At 50.0% G+C, this 22,031-nt stretch overlaps 1 protein-coding gene across 1 annotated transcript in view; it reads right to left on the bottom strand.

The window, feature by feature from the left end:
* Nucleotides 1-1,621: 1,621 nt before the first annotated feature.
* The window catches only part of LOC129694371 (pyruvate carboxylase, mitochondrial-like), a 538,031-nt gene continuing 517,621 nt past the window's right edge, over nt 1,622-22,031 (bottom strand). Inside the window, exons 16-19 of the mRNA XM_055631071.1 lie at nt 15,402-15,651; nt 10,688-10,932; nt 9,079-9,258; nt 1,622-2,170 (exon numbers count right to left, since the gene is read on the bottom strand). Coding sequence (XP_055487046.1) covers nt 1,655-2,170; nt 9,079-9,258; nt 10,688-10,932; nt 15,402-15,651 — 1,191 coding nt within the window. The 3' untranslated portion in view covers nt 1,622-1,654. The remainder of the gene's footprint in view (nt 2,171-9,078; nt 9,259-10,687; nt 10,933-15,401; nt 15,652-22,031) is intronic.

Below are 22,031 nucleotides of genomic sequence, written 5' to 3'. Positions count from 1 at the left end.
TCTTGGACTCCATGCCACCGGATCCTGACCCAGATCTGTCAAGGACCGTGGGGTGGCTGTCGGTGCACCAGTCTCCCCACGTTAAACAAAGTCACGCACAGGTGTCCTCCATGAGAGGACAGTCAGACTTGAGAGTTTAGAGAAACAGGCCCTTCGGCCCACCGAGTCCATGCCGACCCGCGATCCCCGCACACTAACACAACCCTAGACACACCTGGGACAATTTTACATTTACACCAAGCCAATTAACCTACAAACCTGCACGTCTTTGGAGTGTGGGAGGAAATCGAACATATCTGAGAAAACCCACGCAGGTCACGGGGAGAACGTGCAAACTCCGTACAGACAGCACCCGTAGTCGGGATCATAGAAACATAGAAATTAGGTGCAGGAGGAGGCCATTCGGCCCTTTGAGCCAGCACCGCCATTCAATATGATCATGGCTGATCATCCAACTCAGTATCCTGTACCTGCCTTCTCTCCATACCCCCTGATCCCTTTAGCCACAAGGGCACATCATCCCTCTTAAATATCCAATGAAACTGTGGCTTAAATATAGCCAGAGAATTCCACAGAACTGTGGCCTCAACTACCTTCTATGGCAGAGAAGTCTGTGCCGACAGATTCACCCACTGTGTGTGGAAAAAAAAAAATGTTTTTCTCATGGAAGCTCGGTCCACTAAAAGACTTCCCTAAACTTCATCCTTAAAAGTCTGTGTTCCCTCTTATCCTAAAACTGTGACCCCTTGTTCTGGACTTCCCCAACATCGGGAACAATCTTCCTGCATCTAGCCTGTCCAACCCCTTAAGAATTTTGTAAGTTTCTATAAGATCCCCCCTCAATCTTCTAAATTCTAGCGAGTACAAGCCGAGTCTATCCAGTCTTTCTTCATATGAAAGAACCGTGATCTCCGGCGCTTCAAGCGCTATAAGGCAGTGACTCTACCGCTGCACCACCGTGGCTGCCCTTACTCCAGCGTTTTGCGTCTATCGTCGGTACAAACCAGCGTCCGCAGTTCCTTCCTGTACGCTTGGGCCGAAGGGCCTGTTTCCGCAGCGTATGATTCCACAACCCAGGAGAGATGTTTAATCATTCCATGTTGAGCGGGAATATAATTGGAGCAATTTGTGAAGGAGAATTGGAATATTCATGAAGAACATCATTAAAGTCGAGTTTCTTTTGATTTCATTAACGGAACGGACAAACGCAAGTCTGATTATAGAGTGTGAGTTATTTCGTTCAGTTTAGATCGGTTCGGAGATACAGCGCGGAAACACACCGAGTCCACACATACCACAGACCCCCGCACACTAAAGGGCCTGTCCCACTTTACCCAAGAGCTCTCCTGAGTTTAAAAAAAAATCAAACTCGTGGTAAGTACGTAGAATGTACGTAGCGGGTACGTCGGAGCTCGGGGACGTCTCTTAGGACTTAGCGGCTCGTAACGCTAACGGCAGGTACTCAGGAAATATTTTAAACCCGTGAAGATTTTTCAACATGTTGAAAAATGTCCACAAGGTCCCCGAGTACCTACAAGCGACCATTACTATAATTCTCCAAGTTCGACTCAGGGGAAACTCGGGAGAACTCTTGAATTACTTCGTACAGTGGGACAGGCCCTGAAACATTTCCTACACACACACTAGGGACAATTTACATCAAAACCAAGCCAATTAACCTACAAACCTGTCCGTCTTTGGAGTTTGGGAGCAAACCGGAGATCCCGGAGAAAACCCACGCAGGTAACGGGGAGAACGTGCAAACTCCGTACAGACAGCACCCATGGCCAGGATCGAACCCGGGTGTCTGGTGCTCTGAGGCAGCAACTCTACCGTTGTGCCACCAAGCAGGAGATATCTGTAGGAGATGTGTGGAGGGACAGCAGCAAGGAGGCGATGGGCTGAATGGCCACGGGCTTACCTCGAAAACCTCTGCGAGCTTTGGTCCCTCCAGGAAGAGTCGAGTGTTGAGAGTCTCAACGGGCCCGAACTGGGCGGTGAACTCTTTGAACTCGTTGAAGACCTTGGGGTACATGGCTGCGGACATGACGTCTTCGGGGGTGATCTCATCCTCGTGGCGTAACCGTAACTCCGCCTCCAGCCCCGCGAAGTCCAGCGGCGCCAGCGAGGCCCCCGGCCGCCCCTCGATCCGAGGAAGATCCTTCAGCACCTGCGGAGAAACCCACCAGAACCCGTCAATGCGCAGACCATGATAAACCCGACACAAAGGCCAGGTCCTATAATCATGCAGACCATGATAAACCCGACACAAAGACCAGGTGATGTATGCATGCAGTCGATGGTAAACCCGACACACAGACCAGGTCCTATAACCATGCAGACCATGATAAACCCGACACAAAGACCAGGTGCTGTATGCATGCAGACCATGATAAACCCGACACAAAGACCAGATCCTATCACCGTGCAGACCATGATAAACCCGACACAAAGACCAGATCCTATAACCATGCAGTAAAAACCACGGTAAACCCGACACAAAGACCAGATCCTATAACCATGCAGTCGATGGTAAACCCGACACAAAGACCAGATCCTATAACCGTGCAGACCATGGTAAACCCGACACAAAGACCAGGTGCTGTATGCATGCAGTCGATGGTAAACCCGACACAAAGGCCAGATCCTATCACCGTGCAGTCGATGGTAAACCCGACACAAAGACCAGGTGCCATCAGCGTGCAGTCGATGATAAACCCAACACAAAGACCAGGTGCTGTATGCATGCAGACCATGGTAAACCCGACACAAAGACCAGGTCCTATAACCGTGCAGTCGATGGTAAACCCGACACAAAGACCAGGTGCTGTCAGCGCGCAGTCGATGGTAAACCCGACACAAAGAGCAGACCCTGGCAGTACTCAGATGACGATAATATTGACACAAATTCTCCCCCTCTACATCGGGGGCCTGGGGTGGAGTGTACTAGTTCAAGGTGTTCCCTGCACCCTGTTTCTCTCGCAGTTCACAGTCCCGCCAGCCGCATGCCACTGTTGCAGGCTGGAAGAGTCTGTGTACCACGTGTACATGGAGTGCGTGAGGCTGCAGCCACTGTTTGAATATCTAAAGGGGCTGCTCCTTGCCTTCTGGCTGCACTCCACACCCACCATCCTCATCTGTGGACACCCTGGGAGAGGGTAGGGCTGAAGATGTCCTGGTTGGGTTGCTCCTGGGCCTGGCCAAGCTGGCCATCTGCGAGTCACGGCGCCAGACGGCGGAGGGCTCTACCCGAGCCAGCTGCCCGCCCCTTTTCCGGGGTTACGTCCGTGCCAGGGTGGGATTAGAAAGGGAATACGCCCTGTCTGTGGGCACCCTGAGGGAGTTCCAGGACCGCTGGGCTCTGCAGGGTGTTGAATGTATCCTCAATAAGGATTGTATCATAGTTGTATAATAGTTTATTATGGATATATGTTTGTATTGTATTTATGGTGGTGGGTTCTGGCTTGTTTTATTGTAGTGTAAATATTATTTTTTAATAATTGAATAAATATTTTGATAAAAAAAAAAAAAAAAGAAAATGTGCAGATGCTGTGAAACCCGACACAAAAACCAGATCCTATCTCAGCGTGCAGATGCTAGTAAACCCGACACATAAAGTCGACCCTATCAGCGATTCATTGGAGCGCAGGAGGATGAGGGGGGATCTTATAGAGGTGTATAAAATCATGAGAGGAATAGATCGGGTAGACACACAGAGTCTATTGCCCAGAGTAGGGGAATCGAGGACCAGAGGACAGAGGTTCAAGGTGAAGGGGAAAAGATTTAATAGGAACCTGAGAGGTAACATTTCCACACAGAGGGTGGTGGGTGTATGGAAAGAGCTGCCGGAGGAGGTAGTTGCGTAAGAATGCTGTTCATCGATCACAGCTCAGCATTCAACACCATTATACCATCAAAACTGATCACCAAACTCGGTAACCTGGGCATCGACCCCTCCCTCTGCAACTGGATACTGGACTTTCTAACCAACAGACCCCAGTCTGTGAGGTTAGACAAGCACACCTCTTCAACCCTCACCCACAGGGCTGTGTGCTGAGCCCCCTCCTCTACTCCCTCTTCACCTATGACTGCACACCTGTACATGGTACTAACACCATCATCAAGTATGCAGATGATACAACGGTGATTGGCCTCATCAGCAACAACGATGAGCTGGCCTACAGGGAGGAGGTCCAGCACTTAGCAGCATGGTGCGCTGACAACAACCTGGCCCTTAACTCCAAGAAGACCAAGGAGCTCATTGTAGACTTCAGGAAGTCCAGAGGCGGCACGCACACCCCCATCCACATTAACGGGACGGAGGTGGAACGTGTTTCCAGCTTCAGGTTCCTGGGAGTCAACATCTCCGATAACCTCTCTTGGACCCACAATACCTCAACTCTGATCAAGAAGGCTCACCAGCGTCTCTTCTTCCTGAGGAGAATGAAGACGGTCCATCTGTCTCCTCAGATCCTGGTGAACTTCTACCGCTGCACCATCGAGAGCATCCTTACCAACTGTATCACAGTATGGTATGGCAACTGCTCTGTCTCCGACCGGAAGGCATTGCAGAGGGTGGTGAAAATTGCCCAACGCATCACCGGTTCCTCGCTCCCCTCCATTGAGTCTGTCCAAAGCAAGCGCTGTCTGCGGAGGGCGCTCAGCATCGCCAAGGACTGCTCTCACCCCAACCACAGACTGTTTACCCTCCTACCATCCGGGAGGCGCTACAGGTCTCTCCGTTGCCGAACCAGCAGGTCGAGAAACAGCTTCTTCCCGGCGGCTGTCACTCTACTCAACAACGTACCTCGGTGACTGCCAATCACCACCCCCCCCTCCCCGGACACTTATTATTTATTCAAATCATGTGCTATGTCGCTCTTCCAGGGAGATGCTAAATGCATTTCGTTGTCTCTGTACTGTACACTGACAATGACAATTAAAATTGAATCTGAATCTGAATCTGAGGTTGAGGCTGGGACTATCCCAACAGTTAGACAGGTGCATGGATAGGACAGGTTTGGAGGGATATGGACCAAACGTGGGCAGGTGGGACTAGTGCAGTTGTTAGGCCGAAGGGCCTGTTTCCACACTGTACCACTCTATGACTATGTGTTATGTGAAGCGTGGCTGGTGGCAGGTTGAAATACCGCTAGACATCACATCCAGAAATGTGCCTCAGTCAGAATTAAACCTTAATAGATCTGATTAAACGATTTTCCACCCAAATTGAATCTATGCGAATAGCTAATTGGGTGGTAATGGTCTCGGGACTGCGAAAATGGTTCTCTAACGCGATTAAGGGCATTTATTAACAGTCGGAGTGAGCGTGAGATAAGTAGATCAGCTCTCTCTGGGGAAGCCATTGTATCCTTCACAAGAGGGCAAGGTGGTACACTCACGACAGAGGTCATAGGTCATACAGAGCCGGAACAGGCCCTTCGGCCCATGCCGACCAAGATGGCCCATCTTAGTTGGTCCCATTTAAAGTGAGAGAGAGAGAGAGGGAGCGAAAAAGAGAGAGAGGGAGAGGGAGGGAGAGAGAGGGAGAGAGATGAGAGAGAGAGAGGGATATGGAGAGGATGTTTCCACTACTCAGAATCTCACAGCCTCAGAATTAAAGGACGTACCTTTAGAAAGGAGACAAGAAGGAATTTCTTTAACCAGAGGGGGGGTGAATCTGTGGAATTCATTGCTACAGACCAAGTTAATGGGTATTTTTAAAGCGGAGATTTAACAGATTCTTGATCAGTGCGGGTGTCAGGGGTTGTGGGGAGAAGGCAGGAGAACGGGGTTATGAGGGAGAGATAGATCAGCCATGATTGAATGGCAGAGTAGCCTTGATGGGCCAAATGGCCTAATTCTGCGCCTATGGATTTATGGACCGACCCATTTATTGAAACATATAAGATTGTTAAGGGCTTGGACACGCTAGAGGTGGGAAACACGTTCCCTCAACTACCTCCTCCGGCAGCTCGTTCCATGCACCCACCACCCTCTGTGTGAAAAAGTTACCCCTCAGATTCCTATTTTAAGGGTTTAGCCTTGCTAGAGGCAGGAAACATGTTCCCGATGTTGGGGGAGTCCAGAACCAGGGGCCACACACACAGTTTAAGAATAAGGGGTAAGCCATTTAGAACGGAGACGAGGAAACACCTTTTCTCACAGAGAGTGGTGAGTCTGTGGAATTCTCTGCCTCAGAGGGCGGTGGAGGCCGGTTCTCTGGATGCTTTCAAGAGAGAGCTAGATAGGGCTATGAAAGATAGCGGAGTCAGGTGGATATGGGGAGAAGGCAGGAACGGGGTACTGTTTGGGGATGGTGAGCCATGATCATATTGAATGGCGGTGCTGGCTCGAAGGGCCGAATGGCCTCTACTTCTGCACCTATTGTCTATTGTCTATTGTGTATTGTCATTCCCTCAGTTCTTGCCCGACCCAGTGAGTTCCTCCAATATTGTGTGATTGAGAATATTGATCTAGTTAATTAAAGTGGAACAGTTTATGTTCTTCATGTTCCCAATGTAAGCGATCCTTCCAATAAAATATTAATCACACACATCGCAGGTTAACTGATGGGAGGAGGTTTGCTCAGAGCATGTTGGGTTGGAAGCCGATACCAGCCTCGCTAATTAACACCTTCAATGCCAGAGCAGAACGCAGAGAGCTGCAGGAACTCAGCGGGCCAGGCAGCATCCGTGGAGAGGAAATAGATCGGGTAGACGCACAGAGTCTCTTGCCCAGAGTAGGTGAATCGAGGAGCAGAGGACACAGTGAGGGGGGAAAGATTGAATAGGAATCTGAGGGGTAGCTTTTTTCACACAAAGGGTGGTGGGTGTATGGAACGAGCTGCCGGAGGGGGTAGTTGAGGCTGGGACTATCCCGTCGTTTAGACACGTACATGGATAGGACAGGTTTGGAGGGATATAGACTAAACGCGGGCAGGTGGGACTAGTGTAGCTGGGACATGTTGGCCAGTGTGGGCAAGTTGGGCCGAAGGGCCTGTTTCCACGCTGTGTCACTCTATAACTGCGTCTTTTTGTAAACCAGCTTAAGGTCATAAATCTTAGGAGAAAAATTAGGCCATTCGGCCCATCAAGGGAATTCTCTGCCTCAGAGGGCGGTGGAGGCCGGTTCTCTGGATGCTTTCACGAGAGAGAGAGATAGGGCTCTTAAAGATAGCGGAGTCAGGGGATATGGGGAGAAGGCAGGAACGGGGTACTGATTGGGGATGATCAGCCATGATCACATTGAATGGCGGTGCTGGCTCGAAGGGCCGAATGGCCTAATCCTGCACCTATTGTCTATTGTCTATAGTATAAGCCTACTCCACCATTCAATCATGGCTGATCTATCTCTCCTTCCTAACCCCATTCTCCTGCCTTCTCCCCGTAACCCTTGACACACGTACTAATCAAGAATCTATCTATCTCTGACTATAAAAGTATCCACTGACTTGTGGCCTCCACAGCCGTCTGCAGTGAAGAATTCCACAGATTCACCACCCTGTGACTAAAGAAATTCCTCCTCATCTCCTTCCTGAAACAAAATCCTTTTGAAAAATAGGTGCAGGAGTAGGCCATCCGGCCTTTCAAGCCAGCATCACAGTTCAATATGATCATGGCTGATCATCTAAAATTATACCCCGTTCCTGCTTTTCTCCCCCACATCCCTTGATTCCGTTAGCCCTAAGAGCTAAATCTAACTCTCTCTTGAAAACATCCAGTGAATCGGCCTCCACTGCCTTCTGTGGCAGAGAATTCCACAGATTCGCAACTCTCTGGGTGTAAAAGTGTTTCTCATCTCAGTCCTAAATGGTCGACCCCTTATTCTTAAACCGTGTGTCCACTGATTCTGGACTCCCCCCAACATGGGGAACATTTTCCCTGCATCTAGCCTGTCCGATCCATGAAGAATTTTATACGTTTCTATAAGATCTCCTCTCATCCTTCTAAATTCCAGTAAGCCCATTCCAGTAAGCCCATTCGACCCATTCTTTCATCATATGACAGTCCCGCCATCCCGGGAATTAACCTGGTGAACCTACGCTGGGCTCCCTCAATAGCAAGAATGTCCTTCCTCAAACTAGGAGCCCAAAACTGCACACAATACTCCAGGTGTGGCCTCAACAGGGCCCTGTACAACTGCAGTAGGACCTCCTTGCTCCTAAACTCAACTCCTCTCGCTATGAGGCCAACATGACATTTGATTTCTTCACGTTGATTTAATTCTGAGGCGATGACCTCTCGTCCGGGGTGAAGGAAGGGGCATTCACGTCGCGGCCCTGTTTACACTGCCACACACAAGCGCAAGAAGCAAGACAGACACCAACGTGTCTCTAATCTTGTGTTTAAGAAGGAACTGCAGATGCTGGGAAATCAAAGGTAGACAAAAATGCTGGAGGAACTCATAGAAACATAGAAAATAGGTTGCAGGAGTAGGCCATTCGGCCCTTCAAGCCTGCACCGCCATTCAATATGATCATGGCTGATCATCTAACTCAGTATCCCATCCCTGCCTTCTCTCCATACCCCCTGATCCCTTTAGCCACAAGGGCCACATCTAACTCCCTCTTAAATATAGCCAATGAACTGTGTGGCCTCAACTACCATCTGTGGCAGAGAATTCCACAGATTTACCACTCTCTGTGTGAAAAAGGTTTTCCTCATCTCGGTCCTAAAAGATTTCCCCCTTATCCTTAAACTGTGTGACCCCTTGTCCTGGACTTCCCCAACATCGGGAACAATCTTCCTGCATCTAGCCTGTCCAACCCCTTAAGAATTTTGTACGTTTCTATAAGATCCCCCCTCAATCTTCTAAATTCTAGCGAGTACAAGCCGAGTCTATCCAGGATCGATCTGGGACGAAACGTTGCCTATTTCCTTCGCTCCATAGATGCTGCCTCACCCGCTGAGTTTCTCCAGCATATTTGTCTACCTTCTAATCTTGTGTGTGGAATCGCCAAGGAGAAGACCTCTAATGGAAACATCCTCTCCGCACGTAAACACGGCCCCTTCCCGGAGCCGCTAGTGGACGCGCTGGTAGCGTAGGGGAGCGGGCGGGGGAGGGGGGGGAGTGTACCTTGGAGCGGAAGGGTTCGGGGAAGCCCCCGTGAGGAATGCCGATGTAGCCCTGGAGGAACTCCACCAGCGACTGTGGGAACGACAGCTCCTCCACGTCAGCTTCCACGTCCTCGCGGCTCAGGTTGTTCTGCACCATGAACTGCGCCAAGTCGCCCACGATCTTCGAGGACGGGGTCACCTGCAGGGAGAGGCAGGGGAGAAGGGTCACCCTGAGCACAGTCACCAGCCTGATACCTCCACACGTACACTGTGACCAAACGAAACGTGAGTCTAAACTAAACTGAACTTATCTATATCAAACTAATCTAATCTAAACACAATTTAATTAAAGTAAACCAAATTAAATAAAATTAAACTGAACTAAATCTAACATAGAAAATAGGTGCAGGAGTACGGGCCATTCGGCCCTTCGAGCCTGCACCGCCATTCATGATCATGGTTGATCATCCAGCTCAGTATCCCATCCCTGCCTTCTCTCCATACCCCCTGATCCCTTTAGCCACAAGGGCCACATCTAACTCCCTAACAAAACTAAATTAAATTAAACCAAATAACTACTTCAAATGAAATTAAATTAACTTAAATTAAACTCAAGTACATCAAACTAAAACATGATCACAATGAATGGCGGTGCTGGCTCGAAGGGCCGAATGGCCTACTCCTACACCTATTTTCTATGTAAACTACATCTAACTAAACTGATCTAAACTAAACTAAATTCAACTAAATTCGGCTAGACATAACTGTACTAGGCTAGACTTAACTGTACTAGGCTAGACTAATCTGTACTAGGCTAGACTTAACTGTACTAGGCTAGACTTAACTGTACTAGGCTAGACTTAACTGTACTAGGCTAGACTTAACTGTACTAGGCTAGACTTAACTGTACTAGGCTAGACTTAACTGTACTAGGCTAGACTTAACTGTACTAGGCTAGACTTAACTGTACTAGGCTAGACTTAACTGTACTAGGCTAGACTTAACTGTACTAGGCTAGACTTAACTGTACTAGGCTAGACTTAACTGTACTAGGCTAGACTTAACTGTACTAGGCTAGACTTAACTGTACTAGGCTAGACTTAACTGTACTAGGCTAGACTAACTACTAGGCTAGACTTAACTGTACTAGGCTAGACTTAACTGTACTAGGCTAGACTTAACTGTACTAGGCTAGACTTAACTGTACTAGGCTAGACTTAACTGTACTAGGCTAGACTTAACTGTACTAGGCTAGACATAACTGCACTAGGCTAGACTACTACTAGGCTAGACTTAACTGTACTAGGCTAGACTTAACTGCACTAGGCTAGACTTAACTGCACTAGGCTAGACTAATCTGTACTAGGCTAGACTTAACTGTACTAGGCTAGACTTAACTGTACTAGGCTAGACTAATCTATACTAGGCTAGACTAATCTATACTAGGCTAGACTTAACTGTACTAGGCTAGACTTAACTGTACTAGGCTAGACTTAACTGTACTAGGCTAGACTAATCTATACTAGGCTGTACTAAGATCCCCCCTCAATCTTCTAACTTCTAGCGAGGCAGGAATAGGCCATTCGGCCCTTCATGCCAGGTCAGTGGCATGACCCGTGTGTCCTCACCTTGATCAGGTCACCGAGCAGCATGTTGGCCTCGGTGTAGGCCTTCTTCACGGCCTTGAACTTGTTGCCCAGGCCCATGCTGTAGGCCTGGAAGTGGAGGTTGGTGTACTGCCCGCCAGGGATCTCGTTCTCGTAGATGTCCGAGTTCCCCGACTTCATGGTGGCCGTGCAGTCGAACTGTGCGTAGAGTTGCCGGGTCATCTCCCAGTACTCGCTGTAGTCACTAACCTTGTCAAGGTCGATGCCTGCAGGGGGTTAAACACAATTCTGTGGCTGTGGCCCAGCGGTAGAGTTGCTGCCTTACAGTGTTTGCAGCTCCAGAGACACGTGTTCGATCCTGATCACAATACAATACAATACAATACCATTTATTGCCATTTGAACCTCAAATGACGTTCAAACGAAATTTGGTTTCTATGGGTGCTGTCTGTACGGAGTTTGTAGAAGATCAAGATACAAGATACAAGATACATTTAATTGTCATTTGGGCCCCTTGAGGTCCAAACGAAATGCCGTTTCTGCAGCCATACATTACAAACAAATAGACCCAAGACACAACATAATTTACATAAACATCACATCGCTGTGATGGAAGGCCAAAAAAACGTATCTCTCCACTGCACTCTCCCCCCCCCCCCCCCCCCCCGATGTCAGAGTCAAAGTCAAAGCCCCTGGCTGGCGCTGGCGATTGTCCCGCGGCCATTAAAGCCACGCCGGGTGGTGCGAGGTCGCACACCGGGTCTTGATGTTGGAGCCCCCGGCGTGCGCTCGCAGAGTCCCGTGGCCATTCCAAGCCGCGCGGGGCGGTGATGTCAGGCCCCGCTCCAGGAGCTCTTCAACCCCGCAACTCGGGCGGGAGAAGTCGCCGTTGCGGGAGCCCTGAAAAGCGGTCTCCCCCCAGGGACCCGCGGGCTCCCGGTGCCGCCGTCCGCCAGACCCGCAGTTGCAGCCTCCGAATCTCCGGAGGTCGGGCCGCAGCAGCGCTCCACCACCGCTCCACCTGCTCTGGACTCGGCCAGCTCCGCGACGGTGAGGTGAGTAGTCGGCACCAGAGCCCCCGGTCTTCCTGTTGGAGGCCGCTCCTCGTTGCAGCCCCAACGACAACGGAGACCCGACAAAGAAAAGGTCGGGTCTCCCGTGCAGGGAGAGAGTTTAAAAGTTACCCCCTCCCTCCACCCCACCCCACCCCACCCCCACCCCCCCACACACATACCCCAACAAAAAAATAACAAAAGTACGTTCTCCCCCGTGACCCTGCGTGGGATTTCACCTGTTGTTCCCAGTTTCCTCCCACACTCCAAAGGCGTACAGGTTTGTAGGTGATTGGGATTCGGTAAAAATTGCAAATTGTCCCGAGTGTGTGTAGAATAGCACTAGTGTATGGGTTGAGCATTGGCTGACACGGACCCGGTGGGCCGAAGGGCCTGTTCCTAAAGTTTAAAACCTCAAGTCTCAACTCAAGAGGGTCGGGCGGCATCTGTGGAGTGAATGGGTATTTGGCGTTTCTGTTCTGGTTATTTAATTGCTGCCAGCCCGTTCCCTTCCACAGATGCTGCCTGACCCTCTGAGTTGCCCCAGTGCTTTTTGTGTTAGAAACATAGACATAGAAACATAGAAAATAGGTGCCGGAGTAGGCCATGTACTCGCTAGAATTTAGAAGATTGAGGGGGGATCTTATAGAAACTTACAAAATTCTTAAGGGGTTGGACAGGCTGGATGCAGGAAGATTGTTCCCGATGTTGGGGAAGTCCAGGACAAGGGGTCACACAGTTTAAGGATAAGGGGGGAAATCCTTTAGGACCGAGATGAACTTACAAAATTCTTAAGGGGTTGGACAGGCTAGATGCAGGAAGATTGTTCCCGATGTTGGGGAAGTCCAGGACAAGGGGTCACAGCTTAAGGATAAGGGGGAAATCCTTTAAAACCGAGATGAGAAGAACTTTTTTCACACAGAGAATGGTGAATCTGTGGAACTCTCTGCCATAAAGGGTAGTTGAGGCCAGTTCATTGGCTATATTTAAGAGGGAGTTAGATGTGGCCCTTGTGGCTAAGGGGATCAGGGGGTATGGAGAGAAGGCAGGTACGGGATACTGAGTTGGATGATCAGCCATGATCATATTGAATGGCGGTGCAGGCTCGAAGGTCCGAATGGCCTACTCCTGCACCTAATTTCTATGTTTCTATGTTTCTATGAGAAAAACATTTTTCACACAGAGAGTGGTGAATCTGTGGAATTCTCTGCCACAGAAGGTAGTTGAGGCCACAGTTCATTGGCTATATTTAAGAGGGAGTTAGATGTGGCCCTTGTGGCTAAAGGGATCAGGGGATATGGAGAGAAGGCAGGTTCCCGGAGGTTGCAGGTGGTTGCCGGTGGTTGCAGGTAGTGGAAGCAGGTCGGGAGACTGACAAAAACCTCCGGGAACCTCACGGAAACCTTGGGTGGGGCGCAAAGTCTCCAGAGGTTTCCGTTCAGGTTTCCTAAGTGGGACAGGGGGCATAACTTAACTCCATGCAGAGAGCACCCGTGGTCGGGATCGAACCAGGGTCTCTGGCGCTGTGAGGCAGCAACTCTACCGCTGCGCCACCGTGCAACCCCTCCCCACACTATTGAGGAGGATTATGTAACTATGGGAAATGGGATTACTTGAAGAACATGCCCAAGGAATTGTAACTCAAATGGCCTCCTCCCCCATGTGCAGCGTGGATCTATGATTCTAACCTTTCCAACAAAAAAAGCATTGTATGCTTTAGTGAGTCTGATTCAAGGCCTTGGCGATATGTTTCTGTTCTACACCTGATTAGGGATAAATTAGAGAGCAGATCATTTAATGGTTCCCTCTGCCACCATTCACGTTTTATCCCCACTGTTGATAAGTTAATTCTAACAGTCGTAAACCATTGTGACAGTGGCAATAGCAGAGAGCGTGAATGTGTGAATGTACCGAGTCTTGTACCCAGAGAAGGGGAATCAAAAATCAGAGGACATAGGTCGAAGGTGAAGGGGTGAAAGGTGATAACCTCTGACCCGCCCCACCCCAGTTGAGTATCACCGTCTGTACGCGCTCGTTATCACCTCCCTCCCCCCAAACACAGCCAACAATGGACCATTGTGGGCTCCACTTTCCCTTGATTGTCGTTGTCGCATTTTTGCATATCTTTCATTCATTTATCCCCTTTGTGCCTCCTGTATCTCTCGTCTCCCTCTCCCCCCGACTCTCGGTCTGAAGAAGGGTCTCAGCCCCCGAAAACTCACCTGTTCCTTGAATGAAAGATATGCAAAAAAGCGACGACGAGCCCACAATGGTCCGTTGTTGGCTGCGGGGAAGGTGATAACGGGTGCATGCAGACGGTGAAAGTCGACAGGACGACAGTGAAACTAGTACAATGATTACGGTGGGGGAGGACATCAAAGCTCCTCGTCACCTTTCCCCTCTCACCTTCAACCTCTGACCTCCGGTTCTCTGGGCGCCCTAGTTGTTGGCACCTCCTCGTGTCTGAAAAGGATTTGAGTATAGGAGCAGGGAGGTTCTACTGCAGTTGTACAGAGTCTTGGTGAGACCACACCTGGAGTATTGCGTACAGTTTTGGTCTCCTAATCTGAGGAAAGACATTCTTGCCGTAGAGGGAGTACAGAGAAGGTTCACCAGACTGATTCCTGGGATGGCAGGACTTTCATATCAAGAAAGACTGGATAGACTCGGCTTGTACTCGCTAGAATTTAGGAGATTGAGGGGGGATCTTATAGAAACTTACAAAATTCTTAAGTGGTTGGACAGGCTAGATGCGGGAAGATTATTCCCGATGTTGGGGAAGTCCAGGACAAGGGGTCACAGCTTAAGGATAGAGAGGAAATCTTTTAGGACCGAGATGAGAAAAACTTTTTTCACACAGGGAGTGGTGAATCTCTGGAACTCTCTGCCACAGAGGGTAGTTGAGGCCAGTTCATTGGCTATATTTAAGAGGGAGTTAGATGTGGCCCTTGTGGCTAAGGGGATCAGAGGGTATGGAGAGAAGGCAGGGATGGGATACTGAGTTGGATGATCAGCCATGATCATACTGAATGGCGGTGCAGGCTCGAAGGGCCGAATGGCCTACTCCTGCACCTATTTTCTATGTTTCTATGTTTCTACTGTTTGGACAGAGTTGCCTTAGCCCGGCCTCTGACCGATTGGAGCCCATCTGCTGAGCTGCACGTCGGAAGAGGTGCCAAGCGCGAGGGAATGAATGAGATATCTGAAGCAATCATTTGGGTAGACTGTCACAATACTCTGACGACTTGAGAACTAAATGGCTTTCAGGTGAGAGTGTTTAGACATGCGGTTACGATGAGAGCTTTCTGTCAGAGTCATTAACATTAACCAGGCTGTCAGGTAATGTATACAACCTGCTGTGTTTGAAGGAACTGCAGATAGATGCTGGTTTGCAACAAAGATAGACCCCCCCCCCCGAGAAAACGGACAGGGAGAACGTGCAAACTCCGTACAGACAGCACCTGTGGTCAGGATCGAACCCGGGTCTCTGGCGCTGTGAGGCAGCAACTCTATCCAGGGAGTGTCAGGGGAGGGGGGGGGGAGGGAGTGAGGGGAGGGGGAATGAGGGGAGGGGGGGGGGGGGGGGGGGGGGGAGGGGGGGAGGGGGATTGAGGGGAGGGCGGGGGAGGAGGGGAGGGGGAGTGAGGGGGGGTAGGGGAGTGAGTGTGTGAGGGGTGACCTACCTGTGTTCTGCTCCGTCCCCTGTGTGCAGGCCACCATGGCCCCCATGCTGGGCTGGGAGGTCATGCCGGACATGGCATCCACGGCCACATCGACCACGTCTGCTCCGGCCTCGGCCGCGGCCAACATGGAGGCCACTCCTGCCCCCGCCGTGTCGTGGGTGTGAATGTGCAGCGGCATCTCCGGGAAGCGGTCCCGCAGCGAGCCCACCAGCAGCCTCGCCGACGTGGGCTTCAGTAGGCCCGCCATGTCCTGCAGGGGGAGGCACAGGTCAGGGGTAGTTGTCAGTGGACAGAGGTTAGAGGTCACAGATCGGAGGGCACAGGTCAAAAGTCACAGTTCACAAAGTGCAGGTCAGAGGGCACAGGTCAACAGACACAGTTCACACAGTGCAGGTCAGAGTGCACAGGTCAAAAGTCACAGTTCACAAAGTGCAGGTCAGAGGGCACAGGTCAACAAACACAGTTCACACAGTGCAGGTCAGAGTGCATAGGTCAACAGACACAGTTCACACAGTGCAGGTCAGAGTGCATAGGTCAACAGACACAGTTCACACAGTGCAGGTCAGAGGGCACAGGTCAACAAACAGTTCACACAGTGCAGGTCAGAGTGCATAGGTCAACAGACACAGTTCACACAGTGCAGGTCAGAGGGCAAATGTCAGCGGACAAGGCCAGCAGGCACAGAGCCCATTGTAGGTGTAAATACATGTATTATATTTATAGCAGCACCCTTATAGAGTCACACAGTGTAGAAACAGGCCCTTCGGCCCAATCTGCCCAATGCCGACCAATATGTCTCATCTATACCAGTCCCACCCGCCCACAACTGTGGACAGACAGCGCCTGTAGCCGGGATCGAACCGGGGTCTCTGGCGCTGTGAGGCGGCAACTCTACCGCTGCGCCACGTCCCCGTGCCTGAGTCCCGCTGCGACTCCCAATGTTAACGTTTTCAAAACTGTGGCCTCCGATCTTTTGAGTTGCATCGAATCGAACGCGATGCTCCAGTTGAATGTGTAACCGGGGGTTAGCACAAGCTCAGCGGGTCGAAGGGCCACACGCGGCATGGTGGCGCAGAGGTAGAATTGCTGCCTTACAGCACCACAGACCAGGGTTCATCACCTATAACTTTCCACCAGAGATGCTGTCTGACCTTAAGGGGCTGGACAGGCTAGATGCAGGAAGGTTGTTCCCGATGTTGGGGAAGTCCAGAACAAAGGATCACCGTTTAAGGATAAGGGGGAAATCTTTTAGGACCGAGATGAGAAAAACATTTTTCACACAGAGAGTGGTGAATCTGTGGAATTCTCTGCCACAGAAGGTAGTTGAGGCCACAGTTCATTGGCTATATTTAAGAGGGAGTTAGATGTGGCCCCTTGGTGCTAAAGGGATCAGGGGGTATGGAGAGAAGGCAGGTACAGGATACTGAGTTGGATGATCAGCCATGATCATATTGAATGGCAGTGCAGGCTCAAAGGGCCGAATGGCCTCTACTCCTGCACCTAATTTCTATGTTTCTGACCCATTGAGTTACATAGAAACTTAAATACATAGGCAATAGGTGCAGGAGTAGGCCATTCGGCCCTTTGAGCCAGCACCGTCATTCAATGTGATCATGGTTGATCATCCACAACCAGTTCCCCGTTCCTGCCTTCTCCCCATATCCCTTGATTCCGTTAGCCCTAAGAGCTCTATCTAACTCTCTTTTGAATACATCCTCCACTGAGTCCACTGCCTTCTGAGGCAGAGAATTCCACAGATTCACAACACTCTGGGTGAAAAAGTATTTCTTCATCTCAGTTCTAAATGGCCGACCCCTTATTCTCAAACTGTGGCCCCTGGTTCTGGACTCCCCCAACATCAAGAACATGTTTCCTGCATCTAGCGTGTCCAATCCCTTAATAATTTTATATGCTTCTATAAGATATCCTCTCATTCTTCTAAATTCCAGTGAATACAAGCCCAGCTGCTCCATTCTCTCAGCATATGACAGTCCCGCCATCCCGGGAATTAACCTGGTGAACCTACGCTGCACTCCCTCAATAGCAAGAATGTCCTTCCTCAAATTAGGGGACCAAAACTGCACACAATACTCCAGGTGTGGTCTCACTAGGGCTCTGTACAACTACAGAATGACCTCTTTGCTCCTATACTCAACTCCTCTTGTTGTGAAGGCCAACATGCCATTGGCTTTCTTCACTGCCTGCTGTACCTGCATGCTTACTTTCATTGACCGATGAACAAGGACCCCCAGATCTCATTGTACTTCCCCTTTTCCCAACTTGACACCATTCAGATAATAATCTGCCTTCCTGTTCTTGCCACCAAAGTGGATAACCTCACATTTACCCACATTAAACTGCATCTGCCATGCATCTGCCCACTCCCCAACCTGTCCAAGTCACCCTGCATCCTCATAGCATCCTCCTCACAGTTCACACTGCCACCCAGCTTTGTGTCATCCGCAAATTTGCTAATGTTACTTTTAATGCCTTCATCTAAATCATTAATGTATATTGTAAAAAGCTGTGGTCCCAGCACCGAGCCATGCGGGTACCCCACTAGTCACTGCCTGCCATTCTGAAAGGGACCCGTTAATCCCTACTCTTTGTTTCCTGTCTGCCAACCACTTCTCTATCCATGTCAATACCCGACCCCCAATACCATGTGCACTAATTTTGCCAACTAATCTCCTGTGTGGGACCTTATCAAATGCTTTCTGATAGTCCAGGTACACTACATCCACTGGCTCTCCCTTGTCCAGTTTACTTGTTAGTTACTCCAGCACTTTGTCTATCATTGGTATAAACCAACATCTGCAGTTCTTTGTTTCTACACTCTAGCTTTAGTTTAGTCTAGTGATGCAGCGCGAGAAACAGGCCCTTCGGCCCGTCGAGTCCGTGGCACCCATCGATCCCACCAGTTCTATGCTACCCCACTTTCTCATCCACTCCCGACACACTAGGGGGCAATTTACAGAGGGCCAATCAAACTACAAAACCCACACGTCTTTGGGAGTGTGGGAGGAAACCGGAGCACCCAGAGAAAACCCACGCGGGTCGCAGGGAGAAGGTACAAACTCCGCACGTGCGCACAGCACCCGTGGTCAGGATCGAACCGGGGTCTCTGGCCCTACCCGCTGCGTCACCGTGCCACCCTAGATCGTTGCTTTAGACTTTGTACCTTAAAGGTACAGTGTGGAAACAGGCCCTTCGGCCCGTCGTGCCCGTGCTGACCAGCGATCCACATACACCAGCACTATGTGGCCCCTGTGGCTAAGAGCAGGGATTAACGTGTCCCTTTCACAATGGCAGGCAGTGACTAGTGGGGTGCCGCAAGGCTCGGTGCTGGGACCCCAACTATTTACAATATACATTAATGATTGGCCCTTGTGTCTAAAGGGATCAGGGGGTATGGAGAGAAGGCAGGTACAGGATACTGAGTTGGATGATCAGCCATGATCATATTGAATGGCGGTGCAGGCTCGAAGGGCCGAATGGCCTCTACTCCTGCACCTATTGTCTATGTTTCTATGTTTTTATCCCAAACACAATTGGGACAAATTACAATTTTTACCTAAGACAAATGAACCTACAAACCTGAAAGTCTTTGGAGTGTGGGAGGAAATGGGAGCACCCGGAGAAAACCCGCGCAGGTCACGGGGAGAGCGTGCAAACTCCGTACAGACAGCGCCCGTGGTCAGGATCGAACCGGGGTCTCTACCGCTGCACCACCGTGCTGCCCTGTACACATTCACACATCTCTTATTCAAAGACTCACAGGAGCACCAGGGGACAGTATATTATCGTTGTTAGAAATATTTGGAGAGTTTTAGAAAACAGCAGAGGCCTCGAGGGCTGGAATATTATTCATGCACTAGCGACCTCTCCCGCAGTTCATTACGCTGTCACGATTCTGGATGAAATCGGCTTTATTTCGCCCCTCAGCCATTAGATGTTTGGTGTACGGGCCACACTTTGTCGCTTGTCGACACAAATAGACAATCGGTGGAGGAGTAGGCCATTCGGCCCTTCGAGCCAGCACCGCCATTCAATGTGATCATGGCTGATCATCCACAATCAGTACCCTGTTCCTGCCTTCTCCCCATATCCCCTGACTCCGCTATTTTTAAAAACCCTATCTAGCTCTCACTTGAAAGCATCCAGAGAACCGGCCTCCACCGCCCTCTGAGGCAGAGAATTCCACAGACTCACCACTCTCTGTGTGAAAAAGTGTTTCCTCGTCTCCGTTCTAAATGGCTTACTCCTTATTCTAAAACTGTGTGGCCCCTGGTTCTGGACTCCCCCAACATCTGGAACATGTTTCCTGCCTCTAGCGTGTCCAAGCCCTTAACAATCTTATTTATATGTTTCAATGAGATACCCTCTCATCCTTCTAAACTCCAGAGTGTACAAGCCCAGCCGCTCCATTCTCTCAGCATATGACAGTCCCGCCATCCCAGGAATTCTCTGCCACAGAAGGCAGTGGAGGCCAATTCACTGGATGTTTTCAAGAGAGAGTTAAGGGCCTATTCCACGAGCATGCGGCAAGCGCGACCTAACGTGGTCGCTGGAGCCGTAAGGCCTCGCGGGGACCGGTCCCACTTCGATCGCCGAAGCCGTATGGAGTTGTGCGGAGCTGGTCCCGACATCGCGCGAGGTTTCTGAAAAACTGACCGTGTTCAAAAATTCCGCACGGCAACGGCCTGCCGGCCCGCAGCCGCCTCGACGCCGTATGCAGCGTCTTGACACCGTACGTCACGCGCGAACTTCCCGCGGACTTCGCTCGAACTTCACGTCACTCACTCGACCTCCGCGCGGCCCCCGTTTCCGGTTTGGTCGCGCTTCCCACCCAATGTTACTGAATCCCACCTGATGCAACGAGACCTGGGTGTCATGGTACAACAATCATTGAAAGAGGGCATGCAGGTGCAGCAGGCAGTGAAGAAAGCAAATGGTATGTTAGCATTCATAGCAAAAGGATTTGAGTATAGGAGCAGGGAGGTTCTACTGCAGATGTACAGGGTCTTGGTGAGACCACACCTTAAGTATTGCTTACAGTTTTGGTCTCCTAATCTGAGGAAGGACATTATTGCCATAGAGGGAGTACAGAGAAGGTTCACCAGATTGATTCCTGGGATGTCAGGACTTTCATATGAAGAAAGACTGGATAGACTCGGCTTGTACACGCTAGAATTTAGAAGATTGAGGGGGGATCTTATAGAAACTTACAAAATACTTAAGGGGTTGGACAGGCTAGATGCAGGAAGATTGTTCCCGACGTTGGGGAAGTCCAGGACATGGGGTCACAGTTTGAGGATAAGGGGGAAATCCTTTAGGACCGAGATGAGAAAAAACATTTTTCACACAGAGAATGGTGAATCTGTGGAACTCTCTGCCACAGAAGGTAGTTGAGGCCAGTTCATTGGCTCTATTTAAGAGGGAGTTTGATGTGGCCCTTGTGGCTAAAGGGATCAGGGGGTATGGAGAGAAGGCAGGTATGGGATACTGAGTTGGATGATCAGCCATGATCAGATTGAATGGCGGTGCAGGCTTGAAGGGCCGAATGGCCTACTCCTGCACCTATTTTCTATGTTTCTATGATGTTGGGGGAGTCCAGAACCAGGGGTCACACACAGTTTAAGAATAAGGGGTCGGCCATTTTGGACTAAGATGAGTAAAAACATTTTCACCCAGAGAGTTGTGAATCTGTGGAATTCTCTGCCACAGAAGGCAGTGGAGGCCAATTCACTGGATGTTTTCAAGAGAGAGTTAGATTTAGCTCTTAGGGCTAACGGAATCAAGGGATATGGGGAGAAAGCAGGAACGGGGTACTGATTGTGGATGATCAGCCGTGATCATATTGAATGGCGGTGCTGGCTGGAAGGGCTGAATGGCCTCCTCCTGCGCCTATTGTCTATGTTTCTCTGCCACGGGCTTGTTTCAGTTTGCCGTTTTTTATCGTCTCTGCTGCGTGCAGTGAGAAGTGATGAATTTTTCATGCTAACCATCTTAATTGCCATATTGATGTAGGTGTCTCCTTGAGAAAACAGAGTTTAAATAATACAATAGCCCCATCAATCAGCTCTTTTGCTGCTGCCCGGGAAATTATATCAGGATCTGAGCCAGCTAGCAGCGACAGGGAAAGAATACACTACAGACTGGGTCGTCTACTGAGGTAGAGTTAGGCCATTCGGCCCATCATGTCTACTCTGTCATTCTCTGCCACAGAAGGTAGTTGAGGCCACAGTTCATTGGCTATACTTAAGAGGGGGTTAGATGTGGCCCTTGTGGCTAAAGGGATCAGGGGGTATGGAGAAAAGGCAGGTACAGGATACTGAGTTGGATGATCAGCCATGATCATATTGAACGGCGGTGCAGGCTCGAAGGGCCGAATGGCCTACTCCTGCACCTATTTTCTATGTTTCTATGTTTCTATTCAATCACGGCTGATCTATCTCTCCCTCCTATCCCCATTCTCCTGCCTTCTCCACATAAACCCTGACACCCGCACTAATCAAGAATCTATCTATCTCCGCCTTAAAAATATCCACGGACTTGTGGCCTCCACAGCCGTCTGTGGCAATGAGTTCCACAGTTTCACCACCCTCTGACAAAAGAAATTCCTCCTCA

This window comes from Leucoraja erinacea, unplaced genomic scaffold (assembly GCF_028641065.1).
Source record: "Leucoraja erinacea ecotype New England unplaced genomic scaffold, Leri_hhj_1 Leri_63S, whole genome shotgun sequence".
Lineage (NCBI taxonomy): Eukaryota > Metazoa > Chordata > Chondrichthyes > Rajiformes > Rajidae > Leucoraja > Leucoraja erinaceus.
Note: the sequence above shows the minus strand (reverse complement) of the source record. Positions and strands in the feature narration are given on the sequence as shown.